General features: G+C 43.8%; 1 protein-coding gene across 7 annotated transcripts in view; it reads left to right on the top strand.

Moving 5' to 3' along the window:
• DGKH (diacylglycerol kinase eta) overlaps positions 1-20,059 on the top strand; it is a 642,901-nt gene that overhangs the window by 311,789 nt on the left and 311,053 nt on the right. For all 7 annotated transcript variants that reach the window (XM_063952870.1, XM_063952869.1, XM_063952867.1 and 4 more), the window contains one exon: positions 8,912-8,992. In XM_063952870.1, the coding sequence (XP_063808940.1) occupies positions 8,912-8,992 (81 nt within the window). The remainder of the gene's footprint in view (positions 1-8,911; positions 8,993-20,059) is intronic.

The raw sequence follows: 20,059 nt of genomic DNA, 5'->3' as shown, positions 1-20,059 counted from the left end.
CCTCTGATTAATACATAATTGTTTACAATGTATTCAGAGCAGCTGCCTGACACTGAGTTTTGTGTGAGGGCAGTAATGGTTTCCTATTCAGCAACAAACAGTTCCAGATTTCTACTCCTATATAATAGTGTCTTATGGTATTATATTTAGTCCACTATAAACTGCTGCTAGTGGCTGGATGCTTGATATACTTGTAAGAGGGCAGTTGTTTGATTACCATATATTCATTATATTGCCGCTTACAATGTATTCCACACACATGCATAGAAATGATTACTAGATACAATCTGCATCTTTCAGCCAATTAACTGGAGACAGCCGTGGTTTCATACCCTATCATATTGTATTGGCTTTAGGATTGTATAATACACCACGGGCACCTCTATATATACTGTCTATAAAGGAGTATGTTAGACACTATGTCTCTCTTCTAGTGATAGATTTTCTAAATAGCTGTTTACTTTTGCTGCTGATTATTTAACTCGCCACCCCTCTGTATTAGGAGTGCATTAATAGTCACAATCACACTCAGACATATACACATATAATTAGCATGCAAGCATTATTTCCACTCTAGTGCAGCGTGAACCGCCGACGCGCGTTTCACAGAGTGTTTTTTCAGGGCCCTGAAAAAACACTCTGTGAAACGCGCGTCGGCGGTTCACGCTGCACTAGAGTGGAAATAATGCTTGCATGCTAATTATATGTGTATATGTCTGAGTGTGATTGTGACTATTAATGCACTCCTAATACAGAGGGGTGGCGAGTTAAATAATCAGCAGCAAAAGTAAACAGCTATTTAGAAAATCTATCACTAGAAGAGAGACATAGTGTCTAACATACTCCTTTATAGACAGTATATATAGAGGTGCCCGTGGTGTATTATACAATCCTAAAGCCAATACAATATGATAGGGTATGAAACCACGGCTGTCTCCAGTTAATTGGCTGAAAGATGCAGATTGTATCTAGTAATCATTTCTATGCATGTGTGTGGAATACATTGTAAGCGGCAATATAATGAATATATGGTAATCAAACAACTGCCCTCTTACAAGTATATCAAGCATCCAGCCACTAGCAGCAGTTTATAGTGGACTAAATATAATACCATAAGACACTATTATATAGGAGTAGAAATCTGGAACTGTTTGTTGCTGAATAGGAAACCATTACTGCCCTCACACAAAACTCAGTGTCAGGCAGCTGCTCTGAATACATTGTAAACAATTATGTATTAATCAGAGGTGGAAGGGCAGGAGGTTGATACACATTAACCATCAAGTGTATCCATTAACCCGCAGATTCTATATAGAAAAATTGCAACAAATCTGTTACTAAAATAACCAAATCTCCAGAGAGAAATAAAGGAGTGGATTATTTTGGAAACAAATTTATGTGTCAACTCACTCACTCCTTGTTAAAGCTGCATACATAGAGCAGTGGATCCCCTTGAATGAATTTCTCATAATAAAGTATTATTCCTCTGCAATAAAAGGGTGCAGTATATAGTGATACAATCAGTATCTCAGAGAATAATATACTCCCACTAAGTGGATACCATCTGAGTTGAGATTATAAGCTATGATTACTGTAACAAAAGGTGGAATGTACCAACAGTGAGACACAGCATCTCTTCTCTATACTGACAGTGCTGACTACATAGTTTGAGAGCACCAGTTGATAATATGGAATCTTAACTGATCACATAAGGTGATATTAAGGAGTAAGAAATAAACAATAAACTGCTGGAAACTTGAATTATACATATGCACCTTGCAGAGTAAAATCTGTGGATAAATGAGATAGGGGTTCACTAGCCAGCAGCCAGTAAAATTCTAGAGCAAGTGTACTGACACAGACACATTGAAAATTTCAGACGTGACATTATATCTCACAATATACTGGAGAGTTTGGTAATTGATACAAAACAGAGACAGATTGCAATACGGATATTGATATAAATTTTTATTCACACAATATCAGAAAATACACATAAAATACATAGAGGTCATTGTACCCAATAAGTAAATAAAATAGCAGTGCATGACACTCAGAGTGCAGCGTGTGTTTTTAATTATCACATTTTGTCTTGTCATTACATGTTGGTTTTAATATTTCACAGTTACAGGTCTTTTTAGATAAACTGGAATAAAAGTTATATTTTAGGCAATTGTTTAATTGTTTTTGTGCGCCACTTGAGACCAATTCTTTCTTCTTTTTGGTATACAAGTTCCATAAAAGATATGGATGGTCGTAAAAATTGAGACTACGCTCAGATCATTGTACACAGCTGCTGGGGTGGCCCAGAGACCCACTGTTGGATGTGCGTGGATGACAAAAGCCATTGCTAAATGGTCAGGTAACCTAATTGAGGGATTAGATTCCTTGTCTAGGGGGGATGTTGTTTTACTCCTGCACCATATACAGGACTCTGCGAACTTAATGCTGGAAGCCATAAAAGAGATTGTTTTGCTTAATGCATGCACCACCGCTATGGAGGTGTCAGCATGCAGGGACTTGTGGCTACACCAGTGGACTGTTGATGCGGACTCCAGGAAAGGCGTGGAAGGCCTACCATTCACAGGAGAGGCCTTGTTTGGAGACAGACTAGACAAATTGATCTCCAAAGCTACTGAGGGTAAGTCTACGTATCTTCCTTCCACAGCTCCCCCAGCCAGGATAGATCATTCAGCTTCAAATTTACTGTCCTTTCGGACAGCCAAGTTTAAGGGCAAATCCAGAGGTGCTTCTGTGGCCTCCAGAGGCGCAAGAGGTAAACCACGCAAACCAGCAACTGCAGGTGCTCAGGAACAGAGCTCAGGCTCTGCTTCCTCAAAGCTTTCAGCATAACAGTGGACCGCAATGCCTGGAGGACTGTCAGGTGGGAGCCCGACTAAAATTCTCCAGTCACATCTGGTCAAGTTCGTGCCGAGATCCCTGGGTCATAGATCTTATTTCCCAGGGCCACAGACTGGAGTTCCAAGAGCTCCCACCTCACAGATTCTTCAATTCAAGCTTACCAGCTTCACAAGAGGCAAGTATAACTTTGCAGCAGGCCATCCAAAAACTGGTACAGACTCAAGTCATTGTTCCAGTTCCACCTCATCTGCACAACAATGGGTACTGTTCCAACTTATTTGGGGTACTGAAACCGGACGGGGCGGTACACCAATTCTGAACCTCCAGTCCTTGAACCTGTTCTTAAGAGTGTTCAAGTTCAAGATGGAGACTCTGAGAGCAGTGATCTCCGGTCTGGAGGAAGGGGAATTCCTAGTGTATCTGGATATCAAGGATGCGTACCTTCACATTCCGATCTGGCCGCCTCATCAGACTTATCTATGGTTTGCACTGCAGGACTGTCACTACCAGTTCCGGGCCCTGCAATTTGGTCTCTCCACGGCACCGAGAGTGTCCACCAAAGTGATGGCAGAGATGATGTTTATACTCCGCAAGCAGGGAGTGAACATAATTCCATACCTGTACGATCTTCTGATAAACGCGCCGTCCAGGAAGAGGTTGCTGGACAGCATTGGTCTCTCAACCAAACTTCTCCAGGATCACGGGTGGATTCTGAACCTTCTGAAATCTCACCTAGAGCAAAACACGGAGGCTCTTATTCCTGGTAATGATACTGGACACTGAGTTGTAGAAAGTGTTCCTTCCGTTGGAAAAGGCATCGGTAATCCAGTCGATGGTTCGGAATGTCCTGAAGCCAACTCGGATATCTGTGCATCTATGCCTTTGCCTTCTGGGGAAAATGGTGGCCTCTTACGAGGTACTTCAATACGGAAGTTTTCACGCAAGACCCTTCCAGCTGAATCTGTTGGACAAATGGTCTGGATCGCATCTTCACATGCACCACAGGATCCGTCTGTCGCCAAAAGCCAGGATCTCCCTAGTGGTGGCTACAGATTTCTCACCTCGTCGAGGGTCGGAGGTTCGGAATTCAGGACTGGATCCTGTTAACCACGGGCGCAAGCCTCAGAGGTTGGGGAGCAATCACCCAGGGGGTGCAGTTTCAAGGAAGATGGTCAAGTCAGGATGTCTTTCTTCCACTCAACATTCTAGAACTAAGGGCCATATACAATGCCCTTCTGCAGGCCTCTTATCTTATTCACAATCGGGCCATTCAGGTCCAGTCGTACAATGTGACGTACATTAACCGACATGGCAGAACGAAAAGCAGAGCAGCAATGTCAGGTGTCAAGATTTCTCCTCTGGGCAGAAAAAAATCGCTGTGGCATTGTCATTGGTCTTCATTCCGGGTGTAGACAACTGGGAAGCAGACTTCCTCAGCAGACACGACCTGCACCCGGGGGAGTGGGGCCTTCACTCTGAAGTTTTCAGGTGCTTGACACGTCGGTGGGTATGTCCACAGATCGACATGATTGCCTCTTGTCTCAACAAGAAATTCAAGCGGTATTGTTCCAGGTCAAGAGACCCGCAGGCATTGGCGGTAGATGCTCTGACGACTCCATGGGTCTATCAGATGGTGTACGTGTTTCCTCCACTTCCTCTGATCCCAAGAATTCTCAAAAGAATAAAAAGGGAAAAGGTTCAAGCAATACTCTTTGCTCTGGACTGACCAAGAAGGGCCTGGTAAGCGGACCTTCTGGATATGCTCCTCGAGGATTCGTGGCCTCTACCTCTTTGCGAGGATCTTCTATAAGGGGGTAACGTCTACACATTACCACCGTATTTGGAAGAAATACGTCTATTTGTGTGAGAGCAGAACTTATTCTGCGGTGGAATTTCACCTGGGATGGTTCCTGTTTTTTCTGCAGGTAGGTGTGGATGTGGGCCTACGTCTGGGCTCCATAAAAGTCCAGATTTCGGCCTTTTCATTTTCTTTCAAAAACAATTGGCTTCTCTCCCTGAGGTCCAGATGTTTTTGAAAGGTGTTCTGCGCATCCAACCTCCCTTTGTGCCTCCCATGGCACCTTGGGATGTCAGTTTGGTGCTGCAGTTCCTCCAATCGTACTGGTTTGAACCATTACAGGAGGTGGACGTAAAAGCTCTTACATGGAAGACAGTCACACTGTTGGCCTTGGCTTCAGCAAGATGTGTGTCGGAGCTGGGGGCTTTGTCTCACAAAAGTACCTATTTAATTTTCCATGATGAAATCGCTCCTTCAGTGTTCGCTTCTCTGAATCCACCTCCTCTTCGCTACCTCTTTCAGTTGGAGTACCACAAGGCTTGGTCTTAGGTCCTCTACTTTTCTCAATCTATACCTCATCTCTTGGTAAACTTATCAGCTCTTTTGGATTTCAGTATCATCTGTACGCAGATGGTACTCAAATCTCCCTATCGTCCCCAGATTTGTCACCATCTGTATTGGTCAGGGTCACTAAATGCCTTTCTGCTGTTTCATCTTTGATGTCATTTCGCCACCTCAAACTTAATATTTCCAAAACAGAGCTACTTATATTTCCATCGGCCAATAGTAGTTGCCAACCTGATATCTCTATCACTGTTGAAAACTCAACAATCAATCCTATCCCACAAGCTCGCTGTCTAGGTGTCATACTTGACTCAGAACCGTCCTTTGCTCCCCACATTCAATCTGTCTCAAGATCATGTTACATGTATCTAGAAAACATATCCAAAATATGACCATACCTTACACAAGACACTGCAAAATCTCTAATCCATGCTCTCATTATCTCCCGCATTTGATTATTGCAATAATCTTCTTACTGGTCTTACCAAAAAGAGACTATCACCACTACAATCCATTCTGAATACAGCTGCAAGGCTAATCTTCCTTGCTAGACGTTCATCGTCTGCAGATCCGCTCTGTCAGTCCCTCCATTGGTTACCTGTATTCTACCGTATGCAATATAAAATACTTTCTCACACATAACCATACTACACCAATGTACATCTCTTTGCTCATCTCAAAATATCTCCCAACCCGACCTCTCCGCTCTTCACAGGATGTACATCTCTCATCCACACTCATTACTTGCTCTTATGCATGATTGCATGACTTCCTTCGGGCTGCTCCCACTCTGTGGAATACCCTACCACGCATAATAAGACTCTCCCCTAGTCTCCAAACCTTCTAACGGTCCCTGAAAACTCACCTCTTCAGGCTAGCTTATCACATTCAAGTACTGCTCACTCAACCTTCATAAGCTTTCCTATCCGATTATATCCCCACTGTACAGTCCGCACACATTCTCCACATATTTTCTCTTTCTTCACTTTCCCTTCTTTCTGACCAGGGTTCATCATTGCTGTGATGTGATATCATGCAACTCACCTAGAACCTTTGCACTCCAGTGGACAAATATGCAATAGATAATGTCTTTCCTTGTGTATCAATGCCTATTTCCCTACAGATTGTAAGCTTGCGAACAGGGCCTTCCTATCTCTGACTGTTTTGTTTATTACGCAGTTTTGTTGTATCATTGTGTCCAGTTGTAAAGCGCAACGGAATTTGCTGCGCTATATAAGAAACTGTTAATAAATAAATAATAATAATGAGGACAGAGCTGAACTAAGAACTCGTCAGCAATTTCTTTCAAAAGTGGTGTCTGCGTTTTACATCAACCAACCTATTGTGGTCCCGGTTACCACCAACACTTCCGCTACTTCAAAGTCTTTGGATGTTGTGAGAGGACAGCTCGTCACAGGAAATCCGACTCGCTGTTCGTTCTATATGATCCCAATAAAATTGGATGTCCTGCTTCAAAGCAGACAATTGCACGCTGGATCTGGTTCACTAGCATGCTTATTGCTTATTCCACGGCAGGGGTTCACTACGGCTGGCCGGCGGTCAGGCTCCCGGCGACCAGCATCCCGGCGCCGGGAGCCCGACCGCCGGCTTACCGACAGCTTGGCGAGCGCAAATGAGCCCCTTGCGGGCTCGCCACGCTACGGGCACGGTGGCGCGCTACGCGCGCCACACTATTTTATTCTCCCTCTATGGGGGTCGTGGACCCCCACGAGGGAAAATAATTGTCGGTATTCCGGCTGTCGGGCTCCCGGCGCCGGTATACTGAGCGCCGGGAGCCCGACCGCCGGCAAACAGAAGACCACCCGCCGGTTCCAACACCTGTACAGGCCCACTCTACTAGGTTGGTGGGTTCTTCCTGGGTGGCTGCCCGGGGTGTCTCGGCTTTACAGCTGTGCCGAGCGGCTACTTGGTCTGGTTCGAACACGTTTGCTAAGTTTTACAAGTTCGATACTTTGGCCTCTGAGGACCTTCAGTTTGGTCTATCAGTTCTGCAGGAACCTCAGCACCCTCCCACCCGGTTTGGGAGTTTTGGTACATCCTCATGGTAGTAAATGGAACCCCAGTATCCTCTAGGACGTAAGAGAAAATAGGATTTTAATTACCTACCGGTAAATCTTTTTCTCGTAGTTCGTAGAACATACTGGGCGCCCGCCCGGTGCTTTGTTCTTCCTGCACTGTTACTTGGTTAAGTATTGTTGGTTCAGCTGTTGCTGTTCCTGTTTAAAGTTGAGTTAGCATAGCTTTCTTCTGTTTGAGTGTGCTGGTTTGGAATTTCACCACTATCTTTATCTATCCTTCTCTCAAAGTATGTCCATCTCCTCGGGTACAGTTTCCTAGACTGAGTCTGGTAGGAGGGGCATAGAGGGAGGAGCCAGCCCACACTATCATATTATTAAAGTGCCCATAGCTCCTAGTGGACCTGTCTATACCCCCATGGTACTAAATGGAACCCCAGTATCCTCTACGGACTACGATAAAAGGTTTTTCCGGTAGGTACAGTAATTAAAATCCTATATTTACAACTTATTTTTATCTATAGCTATTATTATTATTATTATTATTATTATTATTATATCTGACTGTATATAGATAGACTAAACATATTAATACATAGCTGCTTGTAATTATTTTTTATGTTCTGTTTCTATTTGCATCTGTACCTTGTAATTCATTCTATCTGCCACTCAGGATGACTGCTTATCTGCTTTTCCTTCTCTTTTTTAGACTATCCTCTACACCATACTCCATACAAAATGGAAAATGCAAAAGCACTTTTCAGAGAAATAAAACATACACCTATGCGCGCACACACACACCCCCCCCCCCCCCCCCCCCGAGGAGTTAAGCATCAGCACTGGGCATGCCACAGGCATTAAACATTTAAAATAAAATATTTGTTTTTTTAGTGTAAATACTTTTTTTTTTTTTAAGACATGATGGCGCCATGCCAGTAGTCGCCGCATAATAAGTGGTTTTTAAAAAAACAAAACATTTGGTTTAAACCATGGTTAAATCAAGGTGGTACCAGCCAAACCCTGATACTGTGCATAGGCTAGGATCACTATCCAGTTCAGCCACTGGTCAAATTGACAGAAAACGACACTGAGGCTGAGTGGTCACATCAGTTCCTCCTTACACTGGGTCCTGGTTGTAGGTTATGAAGAGATGCACACTCACAGGCTAGTGTTTGGATTCTAATTGTTTTTATGGCATGCTTAATGAGTATTCTGTCAATCTCTGTAATGACCATTCTATATCATGCTTGATTTGGGAACACCTACTGTACTTTGCAGAATTGTGGAAATGAACTGATATTGCAGCATGGTAGCATCTAGTTTCTCTTCGTGAAGAGGACCTTTTCCGTAAACCCCTGGGTCCATGTCACAAACTATTTGGAAAAGTAACCTGTGGCGAGCCCTCCTGAAGCGTGCCCGCGAGGGTCCAATCATCCATGGATAAAACGAAAAAACCTCAAATGAATGGATAAAACATTTAGGTGCTGTAAGAGCGGAAGTTATTTACTGCCCTCTTATATCACTTCCTAGTCCTGATCACGAAGAGAAAATATATACAACCATTGCAGCATTTGTGAACAGGGTAAGGATTGTGTTGAAACTATAGATTACATGACAAACCTAACATGCTGCTTTTCTTGTCTCTCCTTAGTCTCTAATATTTGATGAGGTTGACCTGTCCGATGCCAGTGTAGCAGAGTCAAGTACCAAAAATGTCAACAACAGCTTCACGGTAAGATGCAGCTATGAAATATATGCCAATCCTCTTCACCCTGCTGCAAGGCTAAAGAATAATATTTTGTTTAATGTTTGGTTAATGATTCCGTGGAGCATAATTAATGTAAATATATGTAATATAAATAAAACATATAATAGAGAGAAAATTGCGGCAATTCATGGCAGCCTAATGCTAAATAACATAAATTGGGCCGGTATCCCAGATGCTGGCAATGGTGATGTACTGTATATTTTGCATATTATAGAGCATAATGCTCCATGTGCTATATATTTATAGGGACCTTAGAAGTCAAAACAGTGCGTCTTCGCAACTTTAAGATATGAAACTCCATTATGACTATTAATAGGTTTATAATCTAAAGACTATATGCTTTATCCCTCATTCTAAAATTGTGTCTGTAAAATGTGAAATAAGTTGCCAAGGATATAGGATTATTTCCCAAATGTCACCATAACCAATTTGAATAAATGTATTAATGAAAAATAAGAGGAAGGATTGCGGGCAGTGGAGGGAAAAGTAGGAAGACGCGTTACAGATATAATTAAATTAGCTTTTGGCTGTTTCTCTTTGCAAGAGGATCTTTTTGTACTTATCTGATCTATCTATGTGTAGATAACACTTTCCCACCAGTGTTACAGGAATCCTTTTTAGTGTTATTATTAAAGCAGTTGTGTTTTATTCATTTTGTGCTGTTCTTTGTACATCTTTCCAATGCATACATTGCTGCTGTTTAGCAGATTGTAAGAAGCATATCCCACCTAGACATGAGCATAATTTGTGTAATCTGCTTTAAATGAAATTGAGATCTGACATGATCATTGTAGTGGAAGCCATCCTTGTTCCATTGGCATGGGTGAGGTATGCCCTATAGTGGTCAGTGTAGTGGAAGCCATCCTTGTTCCATTGGCATGGGTAAGGTAAGCCCTATAGTGACTAGTGTAGTTGAAGCCATCTTTGTCCCTCTGGCATGTATGAGGTATGCCCTATAATGGCCAGTGTAGTGGAAGCCATCCTTTTCCCTCAGGCATGGATGAAGTATGCCCTATAGTGACTAGTGTAGTTGAAGCCATCCTTATCCATATGGCATAGGTGAGATATGCCCTATAGTAGCCATTGTAATGGAAGCAATCCTTGTCCCTCAGGCATGGGTGTGGTATGGCCTGTAATGGCCAGTGTAATGGAAGCCATCATTGTCCCTCTGGCATGGGTGAGGTAATCTGCTGTAAATGAAACTGATATCTGACACTGGAGAGGCATGCTGTATAATGGCCAGTGTAGTGGAAGCTATCCTTGTCCCTTTGGTATGGGTTACTTATGCAGTGGCCAGTGAAGAGGAAGCCATCCTTGTCCCTTTGGTATGGGTGAGGTATGCCCTTTAGTGACTAGTGTAGTTGAAGCCATGCTTATCTTCTGGCATGGGTGAGGTATACCCTATAATGGCCAGTGCAGTGGAAGCCTTCCTTGGTCCTCTGGCATGGGTGAGGTATGCCTTATAATGGCCAGTGTAGTGGAAGCCATCCTTGTGTCTCTGGCATGGGTGAGGTATGCCCTATAATGGCCATTGTAGTGGAAGCTTATCCTTGTCACACTGTCATTGCTATTCACCAAAACCACCAAAGCATGATCCCCGTGAAGCTTCCCACAGACTTTTGCTGAAGCTACATGCAGTCTTGTGGGAAGGCTGCAGAGCAGCAGTGGTTTGTGCAGAGCCTATACATGCAGCAGTAGGTGGAGACCAGGAGCCTGATGTACAGTCGAAAGTAAATTGGGAGTATGTTGCTCCATAGAAATGTGCACTGAAACTGTGTGTATATGCCCGTACATGGAGTCATATACATCTTGTGATACGGCCACCCTCACATGTGTGACTGGTGTGCTACTAGTAATGATTGTCATCCGTGTACAGTTGAGCACCTACCCTATACTAGATGCAAAAGATAAGTCCCTGATGATGCGTATTTTCTCTTACACCATACTCTGCAGTTCCTCCAACCTTTGTCTCTGTGAGAACATCCCGTTACAACCACGTTCCACTACTTACATGTAAATGTAGATGCTAGAGGAATGTGTACATGTCAGCTATGCTCCATCAGACGTGACTTAAAACATGAAAAAATAAATACATTTGTATTAAAACAAAGTTTCCATTACATGCACGAAGAAGTAAAAAAGGAAATTCACATATGAAATGTTATACCATATTATGCTATGTTCTATTTGCAGTGTTACTTAGTTGTCACTCCTTTTTGTGACAATGTTTCCTCTTTGGAATTGCTACACCACACTAATCAGTTCTTGTTGCACATAGATACATTGGTTTTCTCCCTTTTCTACAAATTGTTGTCTTTGGCGTCTTCAATTTGTTTTGTGAAAACAGATGGACTTGTAAACTCCCTCCCTGCCAGTTCACTGGTGTAAGTGGCAGAGAAGTGCATATGCTGCTGCGTGATGGCAGATGAGATATTTTGGGCTCTGAGCAGATTGGGTAAGAAGATGAAGTCTCAGGACATCAGTTGGAATGATTCTAGAGATGTTTTTTGTTTGTTAAAGAGCAGTACACAAATGCTCATGGGAATTTCTTCAACTAAAGGCAATTGCTACAGATAAAGTAGGGTGGTTTTTTTTTTTCTGGTTTGCTTGCAAGCTGTGAGTTCACTGGACTTTGCATGACTGGAGGGAACAACTGATCATCCTCTGAGCTTAAAGCTCATTGTGAAGTGGAGCATTGCAGTTCTTTACAAAAAAAAAAAAGTATACAGTTTTTAAATTTGACGTATAGAATTTAAATAACAGAATAATTTTGTTATAGAGTCTTGCAGTTTGCAACAGTTTAAAGTGGAATTCAAAAAAAGAAATAAAAATCTTTATAATATAACAACATATAAACTGTGATTGTACCTATGTAAGAGATACATTTATGTTTCACTTATAATACGAATATTGCTATAACCTGCACTACAACTACAGCACCAGTTGGCCCCCAGCTTTTATATGTCTAGCGCAAATTAGACAGTGAAAGAATGTCCTGTGGTTGCTTGCTGTGGTTTTAGTAGAAAGCTGCACCTTTGTGCACTGTTGATAAATAGTCTTTCATAAGCCAAGTCTGTGATATTGGAAATTCTCTTTCTGTCTATATACATATAAAAACCACAAGTGGATAGTAAGGGGTATTCTCGTGATATTACAAGTGGTAACTGCTTTTAAATGGCTTGGTGACTACTCATTCACATAAACATGATGTTCTAGGAGAGTCACCTGAGCATAGCTGGAGCAGGAGTGCATGTGACAAAGCCATTGTCTTGGTGTGGGTATGTGGAATTATAGAATGAGACTGACAATCCAGGCATCTAAATCTTTCCAGAACATAGATGAGAGGCTTCTGTGAAATGATAGTGGAGTGCAAGCTCTTCCATTACTATATAGATAAATTAACATGCTGGGAGTTAGTCCGTCTATCGAAAGCCACAAATTACAGATTCCGCAATAACAGGAACTACTAATTTGTGGTGTCAGTAGCCTAAGTTTAATGTTTACTTCTATAGTGCTCCTACAACGTAGTATATGTGTCAAAGTACTTTTTTTTTTTTTTTTAATACATTTTTGTGTACTTCTAAAAACCCTTCACCAAGCATGACATTCTTACAACGCATCAGGTTGCACACAGCCCGTAAAAAACATTTAAATAAATTAAACCTGAAATTTGACAGTATGATGTTATACAGTACTTTGTACTGTTTATGTTTCAATGCCAGCTCCAAATAAAACATGCTTGTAGTAGCTAGAGCCCTATTTGGGCTGATAACTCTTAGAGCTATAAAAATGGTTGTAAGATCACTTCATTACGTTGTTCTAACTACTGCTATTGCTGATCAGTTTTCCCTAAAAATTACTTTATAAAGCAGAGTAATTGATGTTATTGAGCAACGGTTGTATATAGGACTGTCTCTTTTTGTATAGAATGCCAGCTTGTACATCTAAAGCATGGGTCTTCAACCTGTGGCCCTCCAGCTGCTGTGAAACTACACATCCCAGCATGCCCTTCTACAGCTTTGCTATTAAGGTATGCTAAAACTGAGGTAGGGCATACTGGATGTGTAGTTCCACAGCAGCTACAGGGCCGCAGGTTGAAGAACCATGGTCTAAGGCAGAGGTGGGGAACCTTTGGCCCTCCAGATGCTGTTGAACTATATATACCAGCATGCCTTGCTACAGTTTTGCTATTTGGCCAAGCTAAAACTGTTGCATGGCTTGCTGGGATGTGTAGTTCATAAACAGCTGGAGGGCCGAAGGTTCCCCATCCCTGGTCTAAGGGAACATACACTTTTTCCCACATCTGTCTATGGTATGCGGTTTAACCCTATTTCTAAATGGAACACTTTGGCATTGCTCCAAGTACTCAAAACAACTTTAACTTTCTAAACGTTAATGCTAAGCTGAATTGTGGAATTGTTTTCTAAATAAGTCATTTGGATTGGAGTGTACTAAGGAAACCAGTTTAGATGGGGTCATTTTAGATTGTGACTACCTGACATGGACATACAGTAGATGTCGGGATAATAGATCTTGGCACTGTAGATTGTAAGGTTATTAGAAGTCACAGAGGAGTTTGGTGACTGTAGACATGAGGTTAATCTCCCGTATTTGTGTCTCTCTTCCTTCACCTGAAGTCACTATGTCTTACACACAGTATTCACTATTTGCCTTGGCCCCTTCTGCACAATAAGAAAAATATTTCCTAAGACTTTCATTTAAAATACTTTTTAAATGGTATTTTTTTAGTAAGGCATACCTATATCCTGTGCTGTTTATTTTGTAAGGATATTAGAAGTCATGGTGGTGGACGGTGCCCATATAAAGGCTACAGGCTGAGAGCGTTTATACAGGTCACAGAACTCCACCAAATGCTGTCCTTTACCAGCTAGGAATGCACAGCAGTCATGAGATCAGATCATTGGCGTAGTGACAATGGAGGGAAATGCTTCTCCTTCACACAGGAGTAAATTGTCTCTGAAGCCTCTGGAATGTTGGCGAGTGACAAAGGAACATGTTTTTTATTGACTGTACTATATCGCCACAGCACCTATTCACCTTTAATACAGCTTTATTTGAGAGTTGTGACGGGATCCGGTCTCTAGGTCGACACTATCTATGTCGATCACTATTAGTCGACCGTAACTAGGTCTCTAGGTTGACATGTTCTAGGTCGACAGGTCAAAGGTCGACATGCGTTTTTCTCGTTTTTTCTTTTTTTGAACCTTTTTTCACGATCCACGTGAACTACAATTGGGAATGGTATTCTCGAGTGAAGCGAGCCATGTGAGGGGACATAGTGCACTAATTGGGGTTCTCGGTCACTCTACGAAGAAAACGACACCAAAAAAACATAAAAAAAATCATGTTGACCTGTCGACCTAGACCCTGTTGACCTAGAGACCCTGACGACCTAGTTACTGTCGACCAATAGTGGTAGGCCTAGACACTGTCGACTTAGTTACTATCTACCTTCCATAGCACACCTGTTGTGACACCAGCCAAACGGCTGGTTCTGCAAGCATCCCATGATGGATGGAGGTTTTTTTTTTTTTAATGCTGTTTGTAGTAAAGCCTTTTTCTGCAGCAGGGTACACTGGTATTCCACAGGGAATAACATCGGGGTGTAGAGTTAGAACTTGATCCGAGGCGCCAACAGGCTAAAGCTTTGACTGTTCCCAGGATGCACTGCACCCCCTCCTCTATAGTCTTGCCTGCAGGCACTAGAGCTCAGTTTGTAAGTTGGTTCCTGCAGTGCAGGTCACTAACAGGGAAGGCTGCGCTAGGCAGCCCTGAAAAGAGCTTTTTAAGAAGACTTCAAGGGCCGCAGCACTTTTATGTCATTCTGACATGCTGTGCTGCGGCTCCATCACTTCCCCAGAAACGCTGCATACTCCCGCGGCCTGGTTCCCGGGTACTTGCAGCGGGGATGCACCAGTTTCTAGGCACACCACCGCTGCTGCTCTCCTGGATCGCGTGGCTGCACGACAGGGAGGAGGTAAGAGGGTACCCCAGGTGGGACCCGCCGGTAAATCGCGATCCGGTCGTGGTCCCTGGAGATGGACCGCGCCGCTGGCGTGGACACTGTGGCCGTGCAGGGGCCCCAATGTATACACCAGGGCAGGGAGCACAGGTCTGATTTACTAAAATCTATTTAATATAGGCTCCATAGTACCCGGTGGTGAAGTCCAGCAGAGGGGATAAGGCGCTCACCTGTAGCCCCTTCCCAGCTCTGGTTGGCATCTACTACTGGTGTTCCCGCCCTGGAGCTGCATCTCTCTCTCCCTGAAGTGATTTTGGCGCCATTACATAGCTGGGCTGATCTCTGGGACTGCTGGGCACTGTCTAAAACCGCCTGTCTTGTCTGCGCTGTGTATTTACAGACACTTAAGTTTTATTCTACATGTCATTTTAGACAGTGTTAGTTAAGAATAAGTGTACTGCTATATGAATATTTAGTACAAGTATTCTGTGATATACATCCGGTGTTTACTGTGCATTGTTATATCTGTATACATACATATCTATATGTAGATTTACTAGTCCAGTGCAGTCTTATTGTTTATATGTAATAATTTCTGCATTTGTATCTGTGACTGTGTGTGCGTATAGCTGCTGTGTGGATTCTATTCTGTGTATCACACGTATTGCTATCACTATATTCTGTACCCTGGAGGACTAAGTGCGTCAGGGTCTCATTTCAAATATAGTGTTCCACAGGATATGCTGTTTTGTATTTTTCATTGTGTATTTCAGTCACCTCACACCGCTTAAATCTTCTGTTTTGTGCGTTGCATTTGCTATCACATAACACAGGTTTTTGGGTTTTGTTGCAGGTATTGTGTTTGTGTGGCTATATTGTACTGTTGCGCCCTAAGGCTACATTCCCAATAATGTCTGCTATACAGGGCGGGAAATCCGCAGACGCTCCTGCATCATGCCGTGCTGGCGCTATGATTTTGTCTGAGGAAAAGGTTTCAGCTGAGGGTTCAGGTACTGGGTGCGCTGCACCATCCAGTCCGTTTGCAGCACCTGTGGCAAATTAAGACCCACCTTGGGCTGCTTTTTCAAATATGCTGTCGACGCTTGTAACGCGGCTTACGCCCCCTGTGGGATCTCCTGTGCCATTGCAGCCACATATTGTCCCTGTAGTCAACCCGCCTTGGGCGGATGCTCTGTCTACCCAGTTACAACAATTAAAACAGTCTTTGATTAGACAAAAACCTACCCCTCGCCCTGCTGGGGCCAAAGGGTAATCTAAACGGGCCATTTCTTCCTCGCAATCCACTAATATTTTGGATGATTCTTCCGATGTGGATGGGGATTCTACTGATCCGTCAGACACTGATACAGTTGCTCCTGATGAGGAATCTACAACTCAAGTTGATGTTCCTGACTTAGTGGAGGCTATCAAGCTGATTCTCCAGTTTGATGATGTTGACCCCCCCCCCCCCCCTCCCCCCCGCTACGTCTAAGAAACCTGTTAAGTTTAAACGTCAGAAGGTTGCTAAAGAATTTTACCGCATTCTGATCTTTTAATTGACATACGTCAGGAATCCTGGTCATCTCCAGGGAAGACATTTTTCCTGTCCAAAAAGATGCTAGCTCGTTACCCTATCCCTGCAGAGTTGAATAACAAGTGGGAAACTCCGTCGGTGGACTCTCATGTCGCCCGTCTAGTGGTATCTTCTACTCTGCCTGTTACCACTGTCACCTCACTGAAGGAACCGACGGATAAGCGTGTGGAGGGATGCCTGAAGTCTATTTACACACTTACCGGTGCTGTGCATAGACCCACTATGGCAGCCTCTTGGGCTGCAAAAGCTATTGAAGCATGGCTTCAGGCAATAGAGGATGAGCTACCTCTAAATTTTTCTGACACTGCCAGACAATATCTGTTGTATATTACCACTGCTTCTCACTATATTCAGGAGGCGGCCTCTGATGCATGCATGATGGCGGCCAAGGCGTCTACTACGTCTATCCTGGCTCGCCGGATTTTGTGGTTAAGGTCCTGGAAAGTGGACCTGGACTCCAAAAAGACCTTGGAGGTTCTCCCTTTTAAGGGAGACATACTATTTGGAGAGGATCTGAACAAGATCGTGACTGACTTGGCAACAGCTAGGACTGCTAGGACTCCAAAGTACTTGGCAACAGCTAGGACTCCAAAGTACTAATCCTTCTGCTCCGAAGGCTAAGAATACCACTTTTCATTCCTTTCGACCTTCAGGTAAAGCAAAGGGTCAGGCATACCCGAGACATGCTCATACTTTCAAAACCCCCAAGCCCAAGCAATCTTGGGCCGCCCGTCAGCCTGCTTCCAAACAGGACAAGCCTGCGGCATGACAGGGCAGGCCTCCCCCTGGGAGACCCGGGGTGGGAGGCTGACTTCTGCAGTTCACCCAGGCCTGGTTAAAGACCACTTCAGACGCCTGGGTGCGGGAAGTTGTCTCTCACGGGTACGCAATCTCCTTCAAGAGACGTCCCCCTCACCAGTTCTGCTAGACTGTTATCCCATCGGATCCGCTGAAAGCACAGACTTTACACTTGGTTGTACAATCTCTCCTAGATACTGGAGTGATTGTGCCGGTACCTCTGTCTCAAAGAGGCAGGGGCTACTATTCGACCCTGTTTCTAGTCCTGAAACCAAATGGGTCCTCCCGGCCTATACTTAACCTCATATCTTTGAACAAATTTGTTAGGGTATCCAAATTCCGTATGGAAACTCTGCGTTCCATTGTACTGGCCATGGAACTCAAGGACTATATGGTATCCCTGGACATACAGCATGCTTACCTGCACATTCCTATTGCCATGTCGCAACAGCAATACCTGCGGTTTGCTATTGACAACCTACATTATCAATTCCAGGCCTTGCCTTTCGGACTGACCGCAGCTCCTCGGATCTTCACCAAGGTCATGGCAGTCATGACGGCTCTTCTCTGCCTTCAGGGTGTCAGGATCATGCCGTATCTGGACGATTTGCTGATCCTGGTGAACTCCCCAGAGGTTCTCCTCAGTCATCTGGAGCTGACTGTCCAATTCCTACAAGCCCACGGGTGGCTCATCAACTGGAAGAAGTCATCGCTGGTCCCTGCTCAGAGCATGGTGCACCTGGGGGCATTGAGAAGGTTCTGAAACTTCAGGACAGGATCAGATACTTCCTCTCTCGCCAGAGTGTGTCAGTACAGTCGTACTAGGCCTCATGGTGTCGGCATTCGACATGGTAGAGTACTCTCCATTTCATTCCTGCCCTGTGCAGAGGTTAATCCTTTCCAAGTGGAACGGCCTGCCTCACCGGATCAGGTCTCAAATGATCTCCTTGACTCCGGAGGTTTGTCTGTCACTGAGCTGGTGTCTACAGGACCAACAGTTGAGCAGGGACCGTCCCTTCTGGATCTACAACTGAGTCCTCCTGACAACGGACGCCAGTCTGCGAGGTTGGGGCAAGGTGATAAACATTCTGGAATTGCGGGCAGTGTTAAATGCGTTGACACTTACCCTGCCTCTGGTACAGAACAGGCCTGTTCAAACACGATCAGACAATGCCACCATGGTGGCGTATACAAACCATCAAGGCGGCACTCGAGGCCACATGGCAGTGATGGAAGTGTCAAAAATCCTCCAATGGGCGGAACGCCATCTGCCAGCTCTATCGGCAGTGTTCATTCTGGGAGCCCTCAACTGGGAAGCCAACTTCCTCAGTTGTCAGGACGTGCATGCCGGAGAGTGGAGCCTTCATCCAGAAGTCTTTCAACTCCTAGTGGGCAAGTGGGGCCTACCAGATGTAGACCTGATGGCATCTCGACACAGTCACAAGGTTCCGGTCTTCGGAGCAAGGACAATGGATCCTCAAGCAGCGTTCGTGGACACACTGGCAATTCCATGGAACTTTCGGCTGCCATACGTGTTCCCTCCAGTGTCACTCCTGCCCAGGGTAATACGATAGTTCAAGCAAGAAGGAGGAATACTACTTCTAGCCGCTCCAGTGAGGCCCAGACGGAATTGGTTCTCAGACCTGCAGGGTCTCTCGAGCATCCTCTTCTACTTCCTCAATGCCAAACCTCCTCGTTCAGGGCCCTTGTGTCTACCTGGACCTGGCCAGACTGGCTTTTACGGCATGGCTCTTGAAGCATCACTCCTGAAAGCAAAAGGATTCTTTGAGGCTGTCAGTCAAACTTTGTTGAAAGCCCGTAAACCAGCTTCAGTTCGGATTTATTAAAGTGTCAGGAATTCTTACTTCACCTGGTCTGCCACGCAGAATTATGATGTATATACTTTCAAAACTTCCAGTCTTTTTTGACTTTTCTATAACAAGGCCTATACTTGGGCCTTCGTCAGAGAAAAATTGCGTTGCATCTCTTCCTGACGTTCACACTTTCAGGGGGGTAAATTTACTAAGATGGGAGTTCTATTTAAGAAGGTAAGTTGTTCATAGCAGCTAATCAGATTTTACTTCTCATTTATCAAGCACCTTCTAGAAGATGATACCTGGAATCTGATTTGGTTGCTATGGGCAACATCCCATCTTAGAAAAGAAAAAAGCATATGGTTCTAAGTGCGCACTGTGCTGCTAGTGGTGCTAAAGCTCACAAAGAGGTATTTCCAACCCTCCACCACAAGTTAATAGATATAAAAGTAGAGAGAGAGTTCCACCAGCGCAGACAATGATATAAAATGGATACTTATTCCAATATGATTGATGGTATTTGCAACTTTGTTTTTTCTCCCAGTCAGATGTCATATAATTTGCAAGAGAGAAGATAAAAATACCATAGTGTAATCCGTTTTTTTTAATCAAAAATTAGACATAAAATATCCCTGCAAGGATATTATATATAAATAAATAAAACACCGTTTCTACATAGGTTACAACACTGAACATTAAAATACACGTGGCTGTGAGTTGATTGTAATTACCGATGTAATGAGAGAACTATGTCACAAGTTCTCAAATAGGCATATACAATATACATTCCATGCGTATCAGCAACATGTGAAAATACTTTAAAAAAGCTGGGATATCCAAAG

The sequence above is a fragment of the Pseudophryne corroboree genome, chromosome 2 (assembly GCF_028390025.1).
Source record: "Pseudophryne corroboree isolate aPseCor3 chromosome 2, aPseCor3.hap2, whole genome shotgun sequence".
NCBI lineage: Eukaryota > Metazoa > Chordata > Amphibia > Anura > Myobatrachidae > Pseudophryne > Pseudophryne corroboree.
This window is presented reverse-complemented; position numbering and strand designations above follow the sequence as displayed.